At 35.5% G+C, this 17,996-nt stretch overlaps 2 protein-coding genes across 5 annotated transcripts in view; one reads left to right on the top strand and one right to left on the bottom strand.

Annotated features, from left to right (window-relative positions):
- Positions 1–3,777: 3,777 nt before the first annotated feature.
- ccdc127b (coiled-coil domain containing 127b) lies at positions 3,778–7,317 on the bottom strand. 2 transcript variants are annotated; one of them, NM_001082883.1, is made up of 3 exons: positions 7,091–7,277; positions 6,554–6,676; positions 3,778–4,571 (listed from the first exon to the last, which is right to left on the bottom strand). In NM_001082883.1, the coding sequence occupies exons 2-3, from the start codon at positions 6,669–6,671 to the stop codon at positions 3,889–3,891; spliced, it is 801 nt and encodes a 266-aa protein (NP_001076352.1). In that variant the 5' UTR covers positions 6,672–6,676; positions 7,091–7,277; the 3' UTR covers positions 3,778–3,888. The 2 variants fall into 2 exon arrangements, with proteins under 2 accessions (NP_001076352.1, XP_005159521.1); XM_005159464.6 differs by having other exon boundaries at positions 3,822–4,571; positions 7,028–7,317.
- Positions 7,318–8,028: 711 nt separating this feature from the next.
- The window catches only part of sdha (succinate dehydrogenase complex, subunit A, flavoprotein (Fp)), a 16,274-nt gene continuing 6,306 nt past the window's right edge, over positions 8,029–17,996 (top strand). Inside the window, exons 1-13 of one of the 3 annotated variants that reach the window (XR_012394504.1) lie at positions 8,055–8,128; positions 9,150–9,230; positions 9,432–9,593; positions 11,451–11,594; positions 12,085–12,249; positions 12,324–12,472; positions 12,990–13,114; positions 13,313–13,481; positions 14,772–14,967; positions 16,216–16,387; positions 16,855–16,973; positions 17,131–17,774; positions 17,936–17,996. The exon at positions 17,936–17,996 is cut by the window's right edge and continues 603 nt beyond it. Coding sequence is in view for 2 of the 3 variants with exons in the window: in NM_200910.1 (NP_957204.1) it covers positions 8,069–8,128; positions 9,150–9,230; positions 9,432–9,593; positions 11,451–11,594; positions 12,085–12,249; positions 12,324–12,472; positions 12,990–13,114; positions 13,313–13,481; positions 14,772–14,967; positions 16,216–16,387; positions 16,855–16,973; positions 17,131–17,242 (1,654 nt within the window). In the remaining variant the exon portion in view is untranslated. 3 annotated transcript variants of the gene reach the window in all.

The raw sequence follows: 17,996 nt of genomic DNA, 5'->3' as shown, positions 1-17,996 counted from the left end.
TTTATTTGTTATTCATATATTTTTGAAGATAATCCCTGGTTATGAATATGTTCGAGAGGGCGCCATTCAAAAAAAGACTGAGAAAGAAAAAGATGTCTAGAGTTTCTTGTATAAAAGACCTACTTTATTCTGAGAAATGTATTGGGAAACACATTATTATTATTATTATTATTATTATTATTATTATTATTAAATTGGCATCGAACGTTCCAAAAAGAAAATTTAAAGGAATAATTCACCCAATGATGAAATTCTGTCTTTTAATCACACTTCACTTCAAATTTAGTTTCTTTCTTGAGAACACTTGTGGAATGGAAGGTTCCACAAAAGGATAGTTCACCCAAAATTAAAAATTACTTCATTTTTTATTCTCCCTCATGAGTTTTTTTTTATGTTGAACATAAATTAATATATATTTTTTAAATATTAGTGGGACCCACTGATTTCAAAAGTATTTTTCCTCTACAATGGAAGTCAATTGGTGGTAGCAAACCAACATATTTCAAATATCTTCTGTGTTCAACTTAGGAAAGAAAGTCATGAAGTAGTATAAGGAAAGTTGGCAATTTTTCAATTTTGGGTGAACTATCCTTTAAACATTTGTCGAATCTTTACATTCTACAAGTGACTTTTATAATTTAAAAAATGTTAGATTCTTAAACCCTTTTCATACTAAAATTAAATGCTTCTTTTAATTGTTTAATTTTTGTTGTTGTTGTTTTTAAGAAAGAAAGCTCTCAGGCCTTTTTGTATTCATTTATTAACTAAAAAAAACAAACCATGCAAGATACAGATTTATCTTTGGTTTAGTTTTAGCTCACAGCAAATCATGACAGAAACTAATTTGAATAACTCAAAACAATATCAATTCACACGAGAAAGTAAATCATAATCGACAATAATAAACAACATGCAAACTTACAATTATGGTGTCAAATCTGTTTATTAAAATGTCTTCTAATTTTTCTGGCTTTCTATTAAACGGTCCAGTTTTGTCTGCAAGTCTGCAACACAGTCGTGTATTGGTGATCTTGAGAAGTCTACAGAGCGCTGGAAGTACTTTGTGATATCAGCCTGCATATTGAGTTGACGTGCTATAGGGTCATTGGATATCAACAAGTTTATCTCTTCCTCTATTAACCTTAAAGTAACATGGGGCTCACGATAGCCGCAAACGACTTCTTGTCTAGCATAAAGCAGCCTGCGGATTTCACGAATAATAGCTATCCCTTTATCCTCCATTCTGTCTCTCCCAATGCTTCTCCTCAAGCAGTCAAGCTCATTTTTCAGTCTCCTTTGCGTTAACCATTCGGAAAATAAGCACAGAAAACAGTCAACACAGAAAGACGTTGAATCGTTAATTAATTAATAAATTTATTGTTTTTAGTAATTTTTTTGTACCTAAGAATACTGAAATGCTTACGGTACAATGCTAAGCCAGACACTGAGATCAGCAGAGGCCAGTTCCAGTAACATTTAGGCTCATCATTACTCCTTTGCACAGAAGCATTCTGATCATTCATTCTGTCTGTTAAGGTGTAAAAAAATAGTGTCAGAATACTGCGAAAATGAAGTTAGTTTGAACACCATGTACAATGGGGGAATCCCAAAATAAAGTTGTATAATAAAATGTAACAACATTGGAATAAATAATGAACACATGAAGAAAGGGAGGTGTAGAAAAGCAGTGAAAGCCCAGACAGCAGCTGAAATGTCCGTAGTTCTTCAGCAACCCTCTGCCCTTCGTCATTGTATTTGAATATGAGCTGCTTCAGTCCAACATCTACATTAGCAGGAAGATGCAGATAAAACCAGAGTGGACATTTCAACAAGACAATGATTTAAAACACAACCAAGGAAACTCTCAAATGCTTTCAGAGAAAGAAAATAAAGCCATAGAATGGGCCAGCCAATCACCTGATATAAATCCAATAGAGAACACAAAATAAAGATCATTTTTGATAGATGAGACCCACACAACCAGCAAGAGTTTTACACTCTGTTGAAGTCTGTGAAAAAACTCACACCTGAACAATGCTCCATATGAGAGGTGTCTATAAGCTGCCATCACCAAAAAAGTCTTTTATATAAAGTATTCAACACATTTCAGTAGTTTAGCACTTTCTCCTTGTGTCATTTCATTGTTATAACACACAACTAATTTTTCAGACTTCAGATTTGACAAAATCTGGTTCAATTCCATGTCAACAGCTCCTTTAAAAATATTGTTCCCAGGAAAAAACATGACCTGTTCAATACTTAGGTTCCCCATATACCTCAAATCTACATTCTTTTAAGACTACATGTAATATGCTATATTTACTTACCTTCCCTTTAAAGATCCAAATAGTTTGATCAATATAATCATGTGATGTGTTTTCCTTTGAATCTTTTCACGATTAAACAGGTTTGCAAATGCAGAGCTTGTTAAATTGCCAACCCGATGGGCTTGTCTACTCTTGTTTGTTATAGGGAATTTCCGGGAGTCTTTCACATAACTATTCACATTCATAATCTGGGTCAATTTCATATCAGCAGCAAAAATGTATTTACTGAGAAAAAAATTAAATCTTTCAAGAGTCAAGAGAGAATACTCACGGAAAAAATGCATTAGCGAAAGAGTATATTACATGCAGGGATATAGTAAAACCTAAAAGATTAATTCAACCAAAAATAAAAATTCTGTCACTAATTCACTTCTTTCTTCTACTGAATGAAGAAAAAGATTCTGAATATTAAAGTCCGAAAAATGCAGATTCATTGACTTTCATAGTATTTGTTTTTCTTACAGTGAAAGTCAATTGCTACATGTTTTTAACATTTTTCAAATGATCTTCTTGTGTATTCAACAAAACAAAGTCATAAAGGTTTGAAACCACGTCATGTTGAGTAAATATTGAATTTATATTACACAAATTACTGTTATATTGTGTTACACATTTATATTACACAAATACTGCAGTAAAGTAGTTTTAAATACAAATGAAAGAATAAACCTGACTCATATTAAGTGTTGTTTCTCCAACAAATAATCAATATGGTTTAATTTTAGTAATGTTTGGTTAAACATTTTAAACACAGCCCTAAGAACATAAGGTGTTTTAAGTTATTAACACAACTTTTCCCACAAAGAGCTATGCGGCCATTATGGAGATACTCAGATATCAACAACAGCATAGGTAATCTGTAAATACGTTTTCTGCTTATCCACGCTGTCTAAACCACAGATAAATGTGTGTAAGCTACTAAATCATACAAAGAAGGACAACATTTTAGCAATTTGTTGCCTGTCTTTAGTGCTCTATTGTTATTTTTCCTGGTCCGACCAATTACTACAGGCCAAAAAATGACAACTATTGATCAATTTCAGAGGACAGCACAGTGGTTAGCACTGTCCCCTCACAGCATGAAGGTTGCTGGTTCGAGCCCCAGCTGGGCTAGTTGGGATTTCTGTGTAGAGTTTGCATGTGGGTTTCCTCAAGGTGCTCCGGTTTTCCACCACAGTCCAAACAAATGCTCTAAAGGTGAAAAGGTGAATTGAATAAACTAAATGGTGTAGCCATAGTGTATGAGTGTGTGATTAAGTGTGTGTTTTCCAGTACTGGGTTGCGGTTTGAAGTGGATCTTCCATGTAAAGCATATGCTGGAATAGTTGGCAGTTCATTCCACTGTGCCGACCTCTGAAATAGAGACTAATCCAAGGGAAAATTAATGATCAATTTCCTCAACCATGACTAGCAAAGTATGTATGTTTTGTCAGATATGTGCCTTTCTGCTCTGCAATATGGCCGACCGATGATCCATGATGAAAGCACTGTGTGTATAGCACAAAACCAAACCTTTATTTGAGATAGGATCAATTCAGATACATAATTTTCTGTACTAAAGTCACTTTTTAGTCTGTATGCCGAGTACAGCAGCCTCGGCTCTCTGGTGCGTTTGAAGAGTGACCTGCGTCTGCCAGTATCTAAGATAAAGCCACATCAGACTGCCATTCTTGCGTTCATTTGTGTTCAGATACTCGGCGCAACTGCGGTCATTCTTAAAAACATCCCTGAGTCCATCCTCCATCTCCAGATGAGCAAGAAGAGGCTCTTTGGCCGTACGAACCAGAAGATCCTTCTCCATCTCCACCCTCCTCGCGCGGGGCACCAAAATACTGCAGAAGGCCCTCTGTCTTTCCACCAGGCCGTATTCTACTTGCTTCAGAGCCAAAGTGGTCCTCTGCTCGCGCTCTTTTTCCTTCTCCAGAGCCGAGTGGAAGAGCGCAGCACCAGGTCCTTCTTGAAGTAATCTTAATTTCTCGTTTTCTAAAGCTTGCCGCTGCAGGCTGAGTTCTCGACGCTCCTCCTGGAGCTTCTGACTCTGGGATGCCAGCGCTTGTCGGTAGCCTTGTGCTCGCTGCTTTTCCTTCTCCAGATCAAGCTCCAGCTGAACGGTTTCCCTGCGGTTTTCTGAAAGCGTCTGTCGGTATTTGACGTCCAGGTCCTTCTGGATTGTCTTCACAGTGTTTTCATACTTGACCTTGGCATCTTCGATTTCTTTCTCAGACTCCTTGGACCAGATCCATCCTAAGAAAGAGCACAAGATGAAGGGATAGATTCAAGATTCAAAGTGTTTATTGTCATATGCACCTGTACAACGCTATTCTTACTAAACACTGAATGCCAATAAAGTTTAATGCATATTCAAAATATAAAATACGTACAAAATAGGCATGCAAAAAAGTAAACAGAAGTATAATCTATGTAATAAATTATAAATAAAGAAGGTTTCGATACAAATAAATGTGTAAATGTTAAAAACTGTTGGGCAAAATCCAGCAGAAAATGGATCATTTGCAAAACTGTAACAGCATACAGTTTGCTCATCCTACAAATTTTACGAAGAACGTTGGAATCCGGTAGCCATTACCGTTTCTTTTTTAAAGATGCAAATTAAGCATGCGCAAAACTGGAATATCGTATGAAACCTTGCAAATAAAGCACAGTTTCAATCCAATGAGTCAAAGAGAGCAAAATTGTCTTGATAAAATGGCACCAAATATCAAATAGAAAAATTGAATTTTCTGTGGCAGGAAAAGTTACTGTGGCCATTTTTCCTTATATACACTAAAAAAATGCTGGGTTTCACATAATCGTGTTGAGACATCATGAAGGAATTAAATTAACTAAATAGTTTTTACAAATGTGAATGGATTGAACAAAAAAAAAATGAAGTTGTCCCACAGAAACTCAAGAATTGTGTTGTTTCAGCTCGTTTTAAATAAATAGTTTGAACCAGGCACGTGCACACATAGGGCTCAACCTGTGCAGTGCACATGCCCTTTTTAGTCTTGGATAGAAAGTGCCCTTCCAAAATGATTAAAAGTGCCCCCGCGACACCCCCCCTCCACCCTACCGCCCTTAAGTAGACGCGCGACAACACCGCTCTTGAGTACGCGCGCCCCCACCCCCCCCCCCTCTTTACAGTACGCGCGCAACAACACCGCTCTTCAGTACGCGCGCGACAACAACATATACCCCCCCCCCTCTTAAAAAAATGTATCCTTCACATGCCCTTTGGACAGTCTCTGCACGGGCCTGGTTTGAACAAACAGCAATTGTCATTTTTGAGAGTAATAAATTAATAGTTGTAATTGTAATAACGCATGGTTGTTTTTAGAGGCATTTGATGCTCTTTAAGAGAGCAGACGCTCAAGACAGTTCTGGAAGTAATAATACTGAACCAATTTGATGATGGACTTTGGCTGAGGGATTTTAAAATGAGCAAAACAACATTTCAATTAAATCAAATGACTTCTTTAAAGCACATGTTGGAATGTCCTTGCTAAATCGGTTTCCACCATATTTTATGTACACTTTTATTATTGGATAAAACATTTATCCTATAAGTTATCCCATAAGTTTTTCAAAATGTGCATTTCCATTAAGCATGTGATATGTGGATAAGATTGGTGGATGGAAACATAGCTACTGAATTTTTTAGTAGATTAGAAAAAAAATATTAGAAAAGTCAACGGCTATCAGTGTTCAACATTCTTAAAAATACACTCATATCTTTTTAAAAGATAAAAAGAAATTAAATTTTTTGGGTGAACTATCCCTTTAAGGTAGGATTAGGATTAATAACTTGCAGTGATATGTACTGTAGGTCCATTGTTTTAGCTCAAGCGGCGAAGTTTAACTAAGACCTACTTCTAAAATGGTGCCATAAAGAGATAGTTTATTAAAAATATTTCCCTTTCAGAACCTAAATTAAGATTTATTTTTTATTAAATCAAATTTGAGACTCTGTCTCTGCATTAAAGTCTATTCACCCAATGTTTTTACACTTAAAATGTTGAAAAAAGATTTTAAAATATTAATTAACCACCTTAATCACAGTCCGACTGTAAAGACACATCTATTTAAGCATATTTAAGTCCTCAGAAATGTAGGACTTTGAATATTTTCTTTTGTGTTCTAAAGAATGACTTCAGGGTGAGTAAATGATGACAGAACTTTCATTCTAGTGTAAAGTAAACTAGCTTTAAGGCCAATAGATTACATACGAAAAGCAGCGAGCCCCAGCAGAGGCACCAGGAGGGCATAGTTCCACTTGCTGCTGTCACCTCCATCTCCTTGCCTCTCTGGCCTGATATTCCAGTCAGGGTCATTCAGGTTATTCATGTGGACTGCGGATGAAAAATAAACAGACTTTAAATGCAACATATGACCTGTGATTCAAGAAGGTGAACTGTAAATCAGTAAACTGATGTTACAGTGAACTGTAAATCAGTAAAAAAAATCATACAGTAATAAAACATACAGTTAAAAAATATCTTTTATCTTAATTTCTATTACATATAGTGATAAATTATTGTCTTCATGCAAATATAATGATACTGATGTTGCATTGTCATTCAGTTCATAACTCGACACTTCAGCCGCGCTAGACCTTCCTAGCTGAAATATGATACTTCCTGTTTCCACGACATTCATATGTCATTTGGTCAATTACTATTTATTTGACATCTAATACTTACATTGATCATGCTAGCACAATATTCGCGTCACATCAAAAGTCGGTATAACCTAGGTCTTATTACCTCACGAGCATTCAGAGCACTTGTCCTTCTCGAATTAATTCAAATAGTCTCCTCCACGATACAACAACCCAAAGGGTAAACAATGCTTATACTTTTACTTATAATAGATTTCTTGAAGTGTGAGGGCTACAGTATATGCAATAACATTTGCAGTGACTCCACCGAGCGTCAGAGCATGTTTGTTTCGGTTTTCTACATAACGAGAACCCACGCAGTCCCCCTACTTTGAACAAATATTGGTATAGTCCTCACTAAACAGATGTCCGATTCCTGAATCATTCTTTTGAATCGGATCTTTCAATGAACGTTTAATTTGCGTTTATAATAATATCACTTTTTCTATTCAATTATCTCCAAATAAAATACTTAATCTGTAAATTATATCTTATAATAATAATATTAATAATTATAATAATGATGATAATAATAATAATAATAAAAAAATAATAATAATGTATTTATAAATAATAATAAACTGATAATATGTTGCATATATTATCATTCATTCATTCATTTTCTTGTCGGCTTAGTCCCTTTATTATTCCGAGGTCGCCACTGTGAAATGAACCGCCAACTCATCCAGCAAGTTTTTACGCAGCGGATGCCCTTCCAGCTACAACCCATCTCTGGGAAAACATATTATATTATATTATATTATATTATATTATATTATATTATATTATATTATATTATATTACATTATATTGTATTATATTCAAATAAAAAACTCCCTTTAAAAACATACAAATAATTTGTATTGTATATTTTCTAAATATTAGCAAACTCAGACTAAATAGTGTGCGCAGTCAACACAGTATTGAAGTCGGAGCATAGATATCTATGAAGTCGGAGAAAAAAATGGTGAATCATTTTTAGCTGTTCAAAAGAACCGATTTGGGGAAATGACTCAAAGTTCCCACCACAACGACTTGCGTTACATCACAAACGAAAAAAATCAGTCCGAACCAATCGAGCAACATGGCTGCGGTGTGCGCTGCATCCCGTGTCCTCGGGACAAAGATTTTGTCATGTAAATCTGTAAGTCTTCTCTTACTTATGAAATACAGTTTCATTTAGTGTCATCTGACCAATGCAGACCGACAGTTTACTGCCTTTATACTCGTATGACACGCGTCTTTAGCAGTGTTCAATGTTTTGTAACCATCTTCTTCTGTGTTAAGTAACAGCATTACGTAGTATCAATGAACCTTTTTTATGAGTGGAGCGTTGTGTATTATAGAATTTACTATTTTATTAACACATATTGTACATTTGGCAACCTAGCTAGAGTGTTTTTATTTCAATATCACGTGTCGTTTCATAAACGGAACGTTTAGATAATTTGTAAACACGAGTCCACTGAAGGTCAAGCAGGCAGCGTTAGCGTTAGCCATGCGATGCTGAGTTTTCAAGCTATTCCTTTATATCTGAACACTATTTAATGGTATAAAAGCACGATATTTCTTCCATTTCGTTTTGTTTGTGGTTTTAAAAACAAGTTTTTATGTAAATTGACTTTAATATTGTGGATTGTTTTCGTTAGGGATAAAACTGACCAGCTGCTGTCAGCTGTTGAAGTGAGTAGATGTGTGCTAACAATTATAGACATACAAAAATATGTAGCAAATAGTTTCGTCATACGGTTGTCCTTGCATAAATCAACAGTATAATTACCCAAACGTAAGTTTTGTTATAATTAAACTTAACCAAATATCTCATTGATTCCAATAAAGACCTGCATACATATAATTCTGTCGTAGCTAACGTTATCTATGTAACGTTACTGCACTTATTATTAGTAGTTTCTTTCAAGTTTTTGTTGTTAGTTTTATTATTTTTATTTCTAAAAATGAAACGCATTAGTCATATTTTATTTTTGAAGTCAGAAAAAAAAATCACAAGTCTATTTAATTTTAATGATAAAGAGTGAGAAAGGGAGGTGAATAGGAAAATGAATCAGCGAATATTTAGTAATACATGAAGAAAAATGACGGAAATATCCCAAAACCGATTCACTTTAGAGTTTGATTTGATTACAAGTATTTGTTGTTCAATGCAGCTACCAGCAGTGTGCCAAGCGAACCGTCAGTTGCATTTCTCCATCTATGGAAAAAGGGGAGACGCAAAAATCTCAGATGGAGTAAGTATTTTTTCTACTTCCTCGTTTTGTTTCAATGGCTTTTAAACAAACAGGATCTGCCACTGACTCTTATTTGCGTTATTCATCATTGCAGACTATTATACTTTTGTTGAGATCTAGTTCCAGTTGATCAGTGTAAATAGGTAATATTAGATGCCAAATGCCTTGTTTGATCAGTGTTTTTGGTATTTGTCTTGACAGGTCTCCAATCAGTATCCAGTAGTAGATCATGAGTTTGATGCAGTCGTGGTTGGAGCTGGCGGTGCCGGGCTGCGTGCAGCGTTCGGTCTGTCTGAGGCCGGCTTCAACACTGCCTGTGTCACCAAACTTTTCCCAACACGCTCGCACACAGTGGCTGCACAGGTTTGACCATTTCTCCTAAATGTCAATGTCAACCTTTTTTTTTTTCTTTCATATACTGCAAACATCCATTTCTTTTGCTGATTTATGTTTTTTACTGATATTTAAGGTCACTTAAAGTGCTTTGAAATGTGTAATTTATTTTGATGTGTTTTTAATTAAAGCATGAAGACAGGGTGGGACGTATATGAGCCCCTCCCCCTTTAAAAAAAAACAGCCAATTGAGTTTTGTTTATATCACAGCTCTGAAGTGGTTGAGCTCAAGCGCATCAAATGAAAAGCAAATGACAGGTGTCTTGAAGGGGGCGGGGCATGTCACACTAGAGAGCATTTGATTGGTTGGAAAATTTGATGAGAATCTAAAGTATGTGATGACGTCAATAAGTAGTTGATCGATTTAGACTGAAGTGGCAAACGTAAAGTTTTGGATGTTTATATGTCTTGTAAATGTTTATTTTGTCCCCATTTTGGAGCACATTGAGATGATATATATCTTTAAGACTAACATGCTACAACTGAACAATATATTGTTTGAGCATCACAGCATTTGTATTTGCAATAGTCACATCGCAGGATTAGATTTAGAATATACAATCATTTATACAAAGATGCCCAAGTTGTTTTACGTTTGTTAAATTTTTATATCTGAATACTGTTAGGCCAGATAGCCGTAACATACTTTTTATTTAACCTTTGTTTGTCCTCCGTCACATTTATATATGCTTAATTTATTTCATTTAATGCAGATGTAAGGCGCAGAAAAAGACTTGATCACCCTAGTCGATCTAAATTAATGAAATCTTTCCAAATAGAACTATTCAAGTCAACTGGCGAAATTATATTTATATCTCAATAAATATAGTTGCAAAATGTCAAATTTGTCCAATATCGTTCAGCCCTATAACATTGAATTTAGGTGTATTGGGGCTGTGAATAATGTGAAGTCGCTAATGCATAGGGATCATGTTGTTTGCTGAGGAAGAGGCTGAATGAAAATCTGTTCTTTAGATCCTCTCAAATCTGTGCAGTGAAGTCCAAAGTTGACAAGGCAGCTTAACCTTTGAAACGCTGGGAAAAAGCACTGATAAGTGTTGCTTTAGGTGTTGTTATAATTAATACATACTGAATATTATCTCAGAATATTCATCTGCTCTCAGTCTTTGATTATAGCAAATAATTCTATATTGCATAGAAGGTAACTGCTGTAAAAAATCAAACTTAATTTTTTAATATATATATATATATATTACAATATAATTACAATATATTTTTCATAGTAAACCGTCTATGTTCAAAAAAATTTAGTTAACAATTAATGATTATGTAAGTGAGTTTGTCATTGTTCTGTTTTGATGTTGGTGATTAAAAGCAATTGTTGGTCAATTGCCACTAATTCTAAAGTAAAAATAATTAAATAGAGGGCAGAATTTACATTATATTATATTATGTTATATTATATTATATTATATTATATATTTTAAAGCGCCCCATCCCCGATGATTCAAGTATTACAACACTAATACAAAATATTAACACTCAAAACAAAATTATTATAATTGCACAAACGTATTTACAAGTTTTATACTTTGAGTGTAAGCAATGACAGATTTATTTAAACATATATAAAAAACATGAACAGTTTAAGTAAAATAATATACATGCATAAGCTAATATATGGCAAATATTTAAAGAAATGCTCTCCTCTATAGTTATTTTTTCTATTAAAGTAACACCAATAGTACTGGATAAAAGATTGATTTTAAATTCCATGATTGATTTGTTCAAATAAAAATAACCTCATTTAAATATTTCCATCATGATGACGTATAACTTGTTGTTTTTTCTCGCTTTTGTTAATAGGGTGGCATTAATGCTGCGTTAGGCAACATGGAGCAGGATGACTGGCGTTGGCACTTTTATGACACGGTGAAGGGCTCTGATTGGCTGGGAGACCAGGATGCCATTCACTACATGACTGAGCAGGCTCCTGCAGCAGTGGTGGAGGTGAGCGACTGGGGAACAATCGTCATTTCTCACCTTTTATTTTTGTTTTTTTCTAACATAGTCATTTTAACGTGAATCATATCGTTTGGGTTTTATCTTCCAATGTTGTGAAAAATAAGTTGTATGAATAAAATCTTAGTGTAAGGAGTGTTTTTCAAATCTAGGTATTGACCAATTTGTTTTTACAAGGTGTCGTTTAAGCAAGACTTGCACATGGCTATTTATTATAACCATAAGAACTACCATCATGGCTGGTTAAATCACTTTTAAACATTTTATACCTAACAGCATGGATTTTTAATGTTAATAGACAATTAATTTAATTAAAAAATGTGAATAATACGTAACTTATAACACCAAACACTCAGTATACTACAGGTGGAGCACAGCATTACACCATGCATCTTAAATATGATTGGTTGTAGGTTGAATGAATTGTTGTGTGTTTCCTTGTATAAAACAACAAATATAAACTATAAACTATTTTCAGCTGGAGAACTTTGGTATGCCGTTCAGCCGTACTGACGATGGCAAGATCTACCAGCGTGCTTTCGGAGGTCAGAGCCTAAAGTTTGGCAAAGGAGGTCAGGCTCACAGATGCTGCTGTGTGGCGGACAGGACGGGACACTCGCTTCTGCACACTCTCTATGGACGGGTCAGTGACAGTCTGTGATTTGGGCTGCTGTTTTCTATACAGCTCTTTATCTGATTGTGTCTGTTGGTGCATAGTCTCTGAGGTACGATACCAGCTACTTTGTGGAGTATTTTGCTCTGGATCTGCTGATGGAGGATGGAGAGTGTAAGGGAGTCATTGCACTCTGCATGGAGGACGGATCAATCCACCGTTTCAGAGCAAAGAACACAGTCATTGCCACTGGGTAAGAGAAGCGAGCTGCTTATTGACCATTTTGAGGGATGTAAACTATAGCGAGGGTCCAAACATATTTCCTGGTATACCTTTTTAATTCCCATAGTTTCTGGGAATTCAAAAAGGTTGACATATTGATTAATAATGTTATGATAGGTGTTTTTATGTAAAGTTGTGATTGGATTGCTCTTTTTTACAGTTATGAAATAGTTTGACAGTAAACAGGAAGTGTTCATGGACCAATGACATCACCACATTGAAATGGTATATACCAGGGGTGTCCAAACTCTGTCCTGGAGTCCTGGACTATATCTAGTAGGAGCTTGATCAACTCTCCAGGACACCGGCCCTTCAGGATCAAGTTTGGACACCCCTGGACTAAGCCGAAGAAAAATTAATGAATGAGTAAAAGTCATTTTTATTTTAAAAAGCTTTTGGTAGATTTTTTTTTCTGTTTAATGTGACATTGGTTATGCAGTTTAGTATGCAAGTGTTTTTAAAGCTTACGGTTAATGTTTTCTTTGCAGTGGTTATGGCCGCACATTCTTCAGCTGCACTTCAGCCCACACTAGCACAGGAGACGGTAATGCCATGGTGACGCGTGCTGGACTGCCCTGCCAGGATCTCGAATTTGTTCAGTTCCACCCCACAGGTGAGCATCTTCCTTTTAGAAGCATGAAGAAGTGCCTTTTATGAACAAATAAACAAATAGCTTCAATGTCACTATGACTTTACTGTTTTTCCATGCATCTGTGTTGATACTTGATCATCTGTGTTATAAATATCCAGCCTCCTTCAGTGCTGTCCTCAGCTAACCTGTTTAAAATCAACTATGATATGCTCCTTGTAGGTATCTATGGAGCTGGGTGCCTGATCACAGAGGGCTGTCGTGGAGAGGGAGGAATCCTAATCAACAGTGAAGGAGAGAGATTCATGGAGCGTTATGCACCCAATGCCAAAGACTTGGCCTCCAGGGATGTGGTTTCAAGATCCATGACTATAGAGATCAGAGAGGGAAGGTATAATATGCTTTGTTTTTAATAGAGCATTAGTAAACTGATGGCTTCCAGAACACATTCTCCATTTTAAAATTATTTAAAGTGATCCAATTATGCCAGTTTAAAAAGATGTAAGTTTCTGAAGATTCAGCTGAAAACACCTCTCGGATTGTGTATTATATCATGCTTTAAATGCTCATTTTAGAATGGAAGCAAAAACATACAGATTTCTTATATGTCTCTTTAAATGCAAATGAGCTGCTTCTCTCCACCTCCTTTGCAGATGTCACTGGGGTTTTTGTAGGGTCTTCCTAAGTTAGTCCTGCAGCAGCTAACAACATATGTATGCATCTTGAGATCTGTTTTGCTGAGGCCTTAAAGGCCTGTTGTGGTGGAAAAATAAATGAGTGGGAGGATTGATGGGAGAGAAAAAAAGTCAAAATTTTCAAACTGTTTGCAATTTATTGAAAAAAAAAATTGTTTCCCTTAGAAACTTTGCATTCACACACAAAATATTGTTCACTCGCAGAACTTCCTTGCAATTTTTATTCATTTTAGACAAAAACGATCTGTTGAGACTCCATACGTTCATTATGGAGTGTTTCATAGAGTTTTAAAATCCATTAAGAATGTGATTAAAACCTATTTTATTACTGACCCTATTAAAAAGATGCAGTTCAGTAAAAAATCATTGATTTATTTTTTATTTGTTTATAAAGCACATTTAAAAACTGCCAGGGTTGACCAAAGTGCTGTAAAAGTGACATTAAATACAAAAATACAACACATTATGCTAAATTATAAAAAATATATCTTTAATCTATATACAGGCAGACAGGAACCCAGACTATGAATCCAACAGACGAAAAATAAAGTTTCTCATTAAATTAATTCCTCCCAAATCCCGGTAAATGGTTCATGTGCATCAAGAATTCAGATTTAGATTTAATTTGATGAATGTGCTGTTATTTTGTATTATATACAGTAAACTGTATTCAGATTCTCAAATCAAAAATTGTAATTTAATGGGATTTAGCAAAATTAGTTTGAGGTAAACAAATTTTCAAATTTGGAAAAATAAGTGCAGCACTGGAAAAATTAATATAGGAACAAATACTATTTTCTTTTAGATTAACTTTGTGATTTATAACTTTGCAGATCTTTTTTATGTTTAAAAAACATTAGGTTGTAAAACCCATAGCAAGAATCCATTAACACATTCAAGGTTTTTCGTTATTTAAAAAAATAATCCTTTGAAAAACAAACTTGTAAAAGCTTTCTCTAAATGAGTTTGCATTGTGTTGTGATCAGGGGTGTTGGGCCGGATAAAGACCACGTGCACCTGCAGCTCCATCATCTTCCTCCTCAGCAGCTGGCCGCTCGCCTGCCCGGCATCTCTGAGACCGCCATGATTTTTGCAGGAGTGGACGTCACCAAAGAGCCTATCCCAGTTTTACCCACGGTCCACTACAACATGGGTGGCATCCCCACCAACTACAAGGGACAGGTATTCTGCACATTTCTGATTTTCATTTTTGCGCATTTTTGAACCCTTTGTTGTTACAGCAGATAACAGTAAAAGAGATGATAATAAAACTGTTCAGCGTCTGTACGAACTTTGAAAAGATTTATATACGTTTATGTAAAAATGCTACACCACAGATGCATTTAGTTGATCAGTAGTGGCAAGAAAAATATTTACATGGCTACCAACATTGTGTATTTTAAATATGTATAAATTTTTTTTTTTGACCAAAGCAAAATATTAGAATTAGACTACACCTTAAGACGCATGGTTCTCCCAAAAAATGAATTCTGTTATCATTTACTTCACTTGCTTTAAAACTTGAAATTCATTCTTGAAATACATTCTTCTGTTTAACACAAGAGAAGATATTTTGAAAAATGCTGGTTGATGGTACTAAAAAACACTATGGCTGCGTTTGAAACCGCATACTTCCATACTATATAGTACGCTAAAATCAGTATGTGAGCCGAGTAGTATGTCCGAATTCATAGAATTCGAAAATCAGTATGCGAGAAATACCCGGATGACTTACTACTTCCGGCAAGATTCTGGAATGCGCATCCCATGCACACTGCGCTATCCCATAATGCCCCGCGAGAGAATTCATAAATGGAAGTGAGGCGACGCAACTGACGCTGGTAGGTCACGTGACCATGACAAAATGGCGGATGTAGTAGGTCCGAATTCCATTCATAATTTTCACATTCATACTGTATAGAACATACTTTTCTAACGGCTGAGTAGTACGTTTAAATTTAAATGCAGCACCTACTGAGTAGTAGGCGGTTTCGGACGCAGCCAATGGATGGGTACCATTAACCAGCATTTTTCAAAATATCTTCTTTTGTGTTCAACAAAAGAAAACATTTCATAAATGTTTCAAATCACTTGAGGGAGAGTAAATTGTTTGGTACTTTTAATTTTTGGGTGAAATGTCCTTTTTGGACTGGAATAATGAAGCTGAAAATCCACATGAATAAATTACTATGAATACCAAATTATTTTTGGTATTTTTGAAAGTAAAAACAGACACCGCACTGTATCAAACTGTATCACTTTGTGGAAATGGGCCATTACTGATTTCTGACTTCAAAAAAAATATTGTAATCAGTCAATGTAGTTACCATATATGCTTGATCAACTGATAAAGGGTTAATAATAAGTCACTCTTTGCTAAGTGCTTTCATAATGAACATAATGCTTATATCCTCTGTGTAATCCTTACAGGTCATCACCTATAAAGATGGACAGGATCATGTTGTGCCAGGCCTGTATGCCTGTGGAGAGGCTGGCTGCGCATCAGTTCACGGTGCCAACCGCCTGGGCGCAAACTCCCTGCTGGATCTGGTTGTGTTTGGACGTGCCTGTGCCCTGACCATTGCTGAGATTGACACTCCAGGTACATTCATAACACTCAGAAATGATAAAGGAAGTGGATAGTAGGCATGGGACGATTACCGGTTTCAAGGTGTACTGTGGTTTGGAAAAGCACTTATTTTATGTAGTTTTTTTTAGGGCAAATGTTTTATGTAATTATTTAGTTTGACATATTTACTGTTCCAAAAATATTTACATATTTCTTAAAATAAAATATATTGTGTTCAATGGGGAATTTTTTTTTTTTTTTACCCAGACATTTAAAAAGAACATATTTTAGAGCACAATACAGTGAAACCATGATATTTTTATCCAATGTTATCATACCGTCAGAATCTTATGCCAGCTAATGCTTTGTGGATTGCAGTATTTCACTAAAGACTGTTATGTGTCTATTTGCATATTATGTGGTGGGTTTATGGCATGAGTAAAGTAATTAATTTACTTTCCTAAACTACAAAATGTTGATGTTTTAATGTTGTCCCATAGGAGAGAAGCTTTCTCCTCTGAAACCCAATGCAGGAGAGGCGTCGGTCGCTAACCTGGACAAGATGCGATATGCTAACGGCAGCACCAGAACCTCAGAGATCAGACTCAACATGCAAAAGGTGAAATTATAGATGGATTACAGAAGAAATTCATTGTTTAGATCAAATTATAAATGAAATGTTAGCCTCATCTTATGATTTTCTTTAGTGATCGCCTCTGCTGGTAGTTTTCTTTTATAATTTAATGGCCGTTTTATGGTTTTCTTTCTGACATCAGACTATGCAGAGTCACGCAGCTGTGTTCCGTACTGGAGATGTTCTGAAGGAGGGTTGTGTCAAGATGGAGTCCGTCTACAAGTCGATGGATGACATTAAGACATTTGATCGAGGTTAGAGATGAAAAGCACAGGAGAATTGAATAAATTAGGAATTAAATGCCTCTAGGAAATATTGACATTCACTACTGTTCAGCAGTTTGAGATAAGATTTTTATTCAGGAGTGATTAAATTTTTAGAAAGAAACTGTAAAGGCTTTACTGAAGCTAAATAAGTGCTAGTCTTTCTGCTAATCAAAGAACTCAGAACAAAAGTCAACTATTTTCACAAAAAGAGTCAGCAATAGACAGAGATTTCAACATTATTAAAATGTGAAGTCTTTTTCCAACACCAAAATAGCATATGAGTTATTTCTGTAGGATCGTACAGAACCTACTGAAGTAATGATGTTTATAATTCAGCTTTGTCTTTAGAAGTGTATTAAAATATAAGATAGTTTTAATCGTGATAACGTTTTACATATAATTACTGTATTTTGTAGCTAATACATGCATCTTGAAATACGTAAAGCCCAAATGTATATTACACTTTTTACATGTGCTATGTGGTCTGCACATAGGACTGACACAAGTATTTAGATCAGTGGTCACCAAACTTGTTCCTGGAGGGCCGGTGTCCTGCAGATTTTAGCTCCAACCCTAATCAAACACACCTGAACAAGCTAATCAGGGTCTTGCTAGGTATACTTGAAACATCCAGGCAGGTGTGTTGAGGCAAGTTGGAGCTAAACCGTGCAGGGACATCAGCCCTCCAGGACCGAGATTGGCGACCCCTGATTTAGATTTTTGAAAAGCGTGAACACATAAT

Source organism: Danio rerio, chromosome 19, assembly GCF_049306965.1.
Source record: "Danio rerio strain Tuebingen ecotype United States chromosome 19, GRCz12tu, whole genome shotgun sequence".
Taxonomy (NCBI): domain Eukaryota; kingdom Metazoa; phylum Chordata; class Actinopteri; order Cypriniformes; family Danionidae; genus Danio; species Danio rerio.
The sequence above is the reverse complement of the archived record's forward strand: the minus strand, read 5'-3'. Positions and strand labels throughout refer to the sequence as shown.

Excerpts from the sequence above, each read along its gene's own strand:
- ccdc127b (XM_005159464.6), bottom strand. The coding sequence starts at position 6,671 with ATGAATAACCTGAATGACCCTGACTGGAATATCAGGCCAGAGAGGCAA. Across the intron at positions 4,572-6,553 it reads GCTGGGGCTCGCTGCTTTTC|GATGGATCTGGTCCAAGGAG; the intron begins GTATGTAATCTA and ends GCTCTTTCTTAG.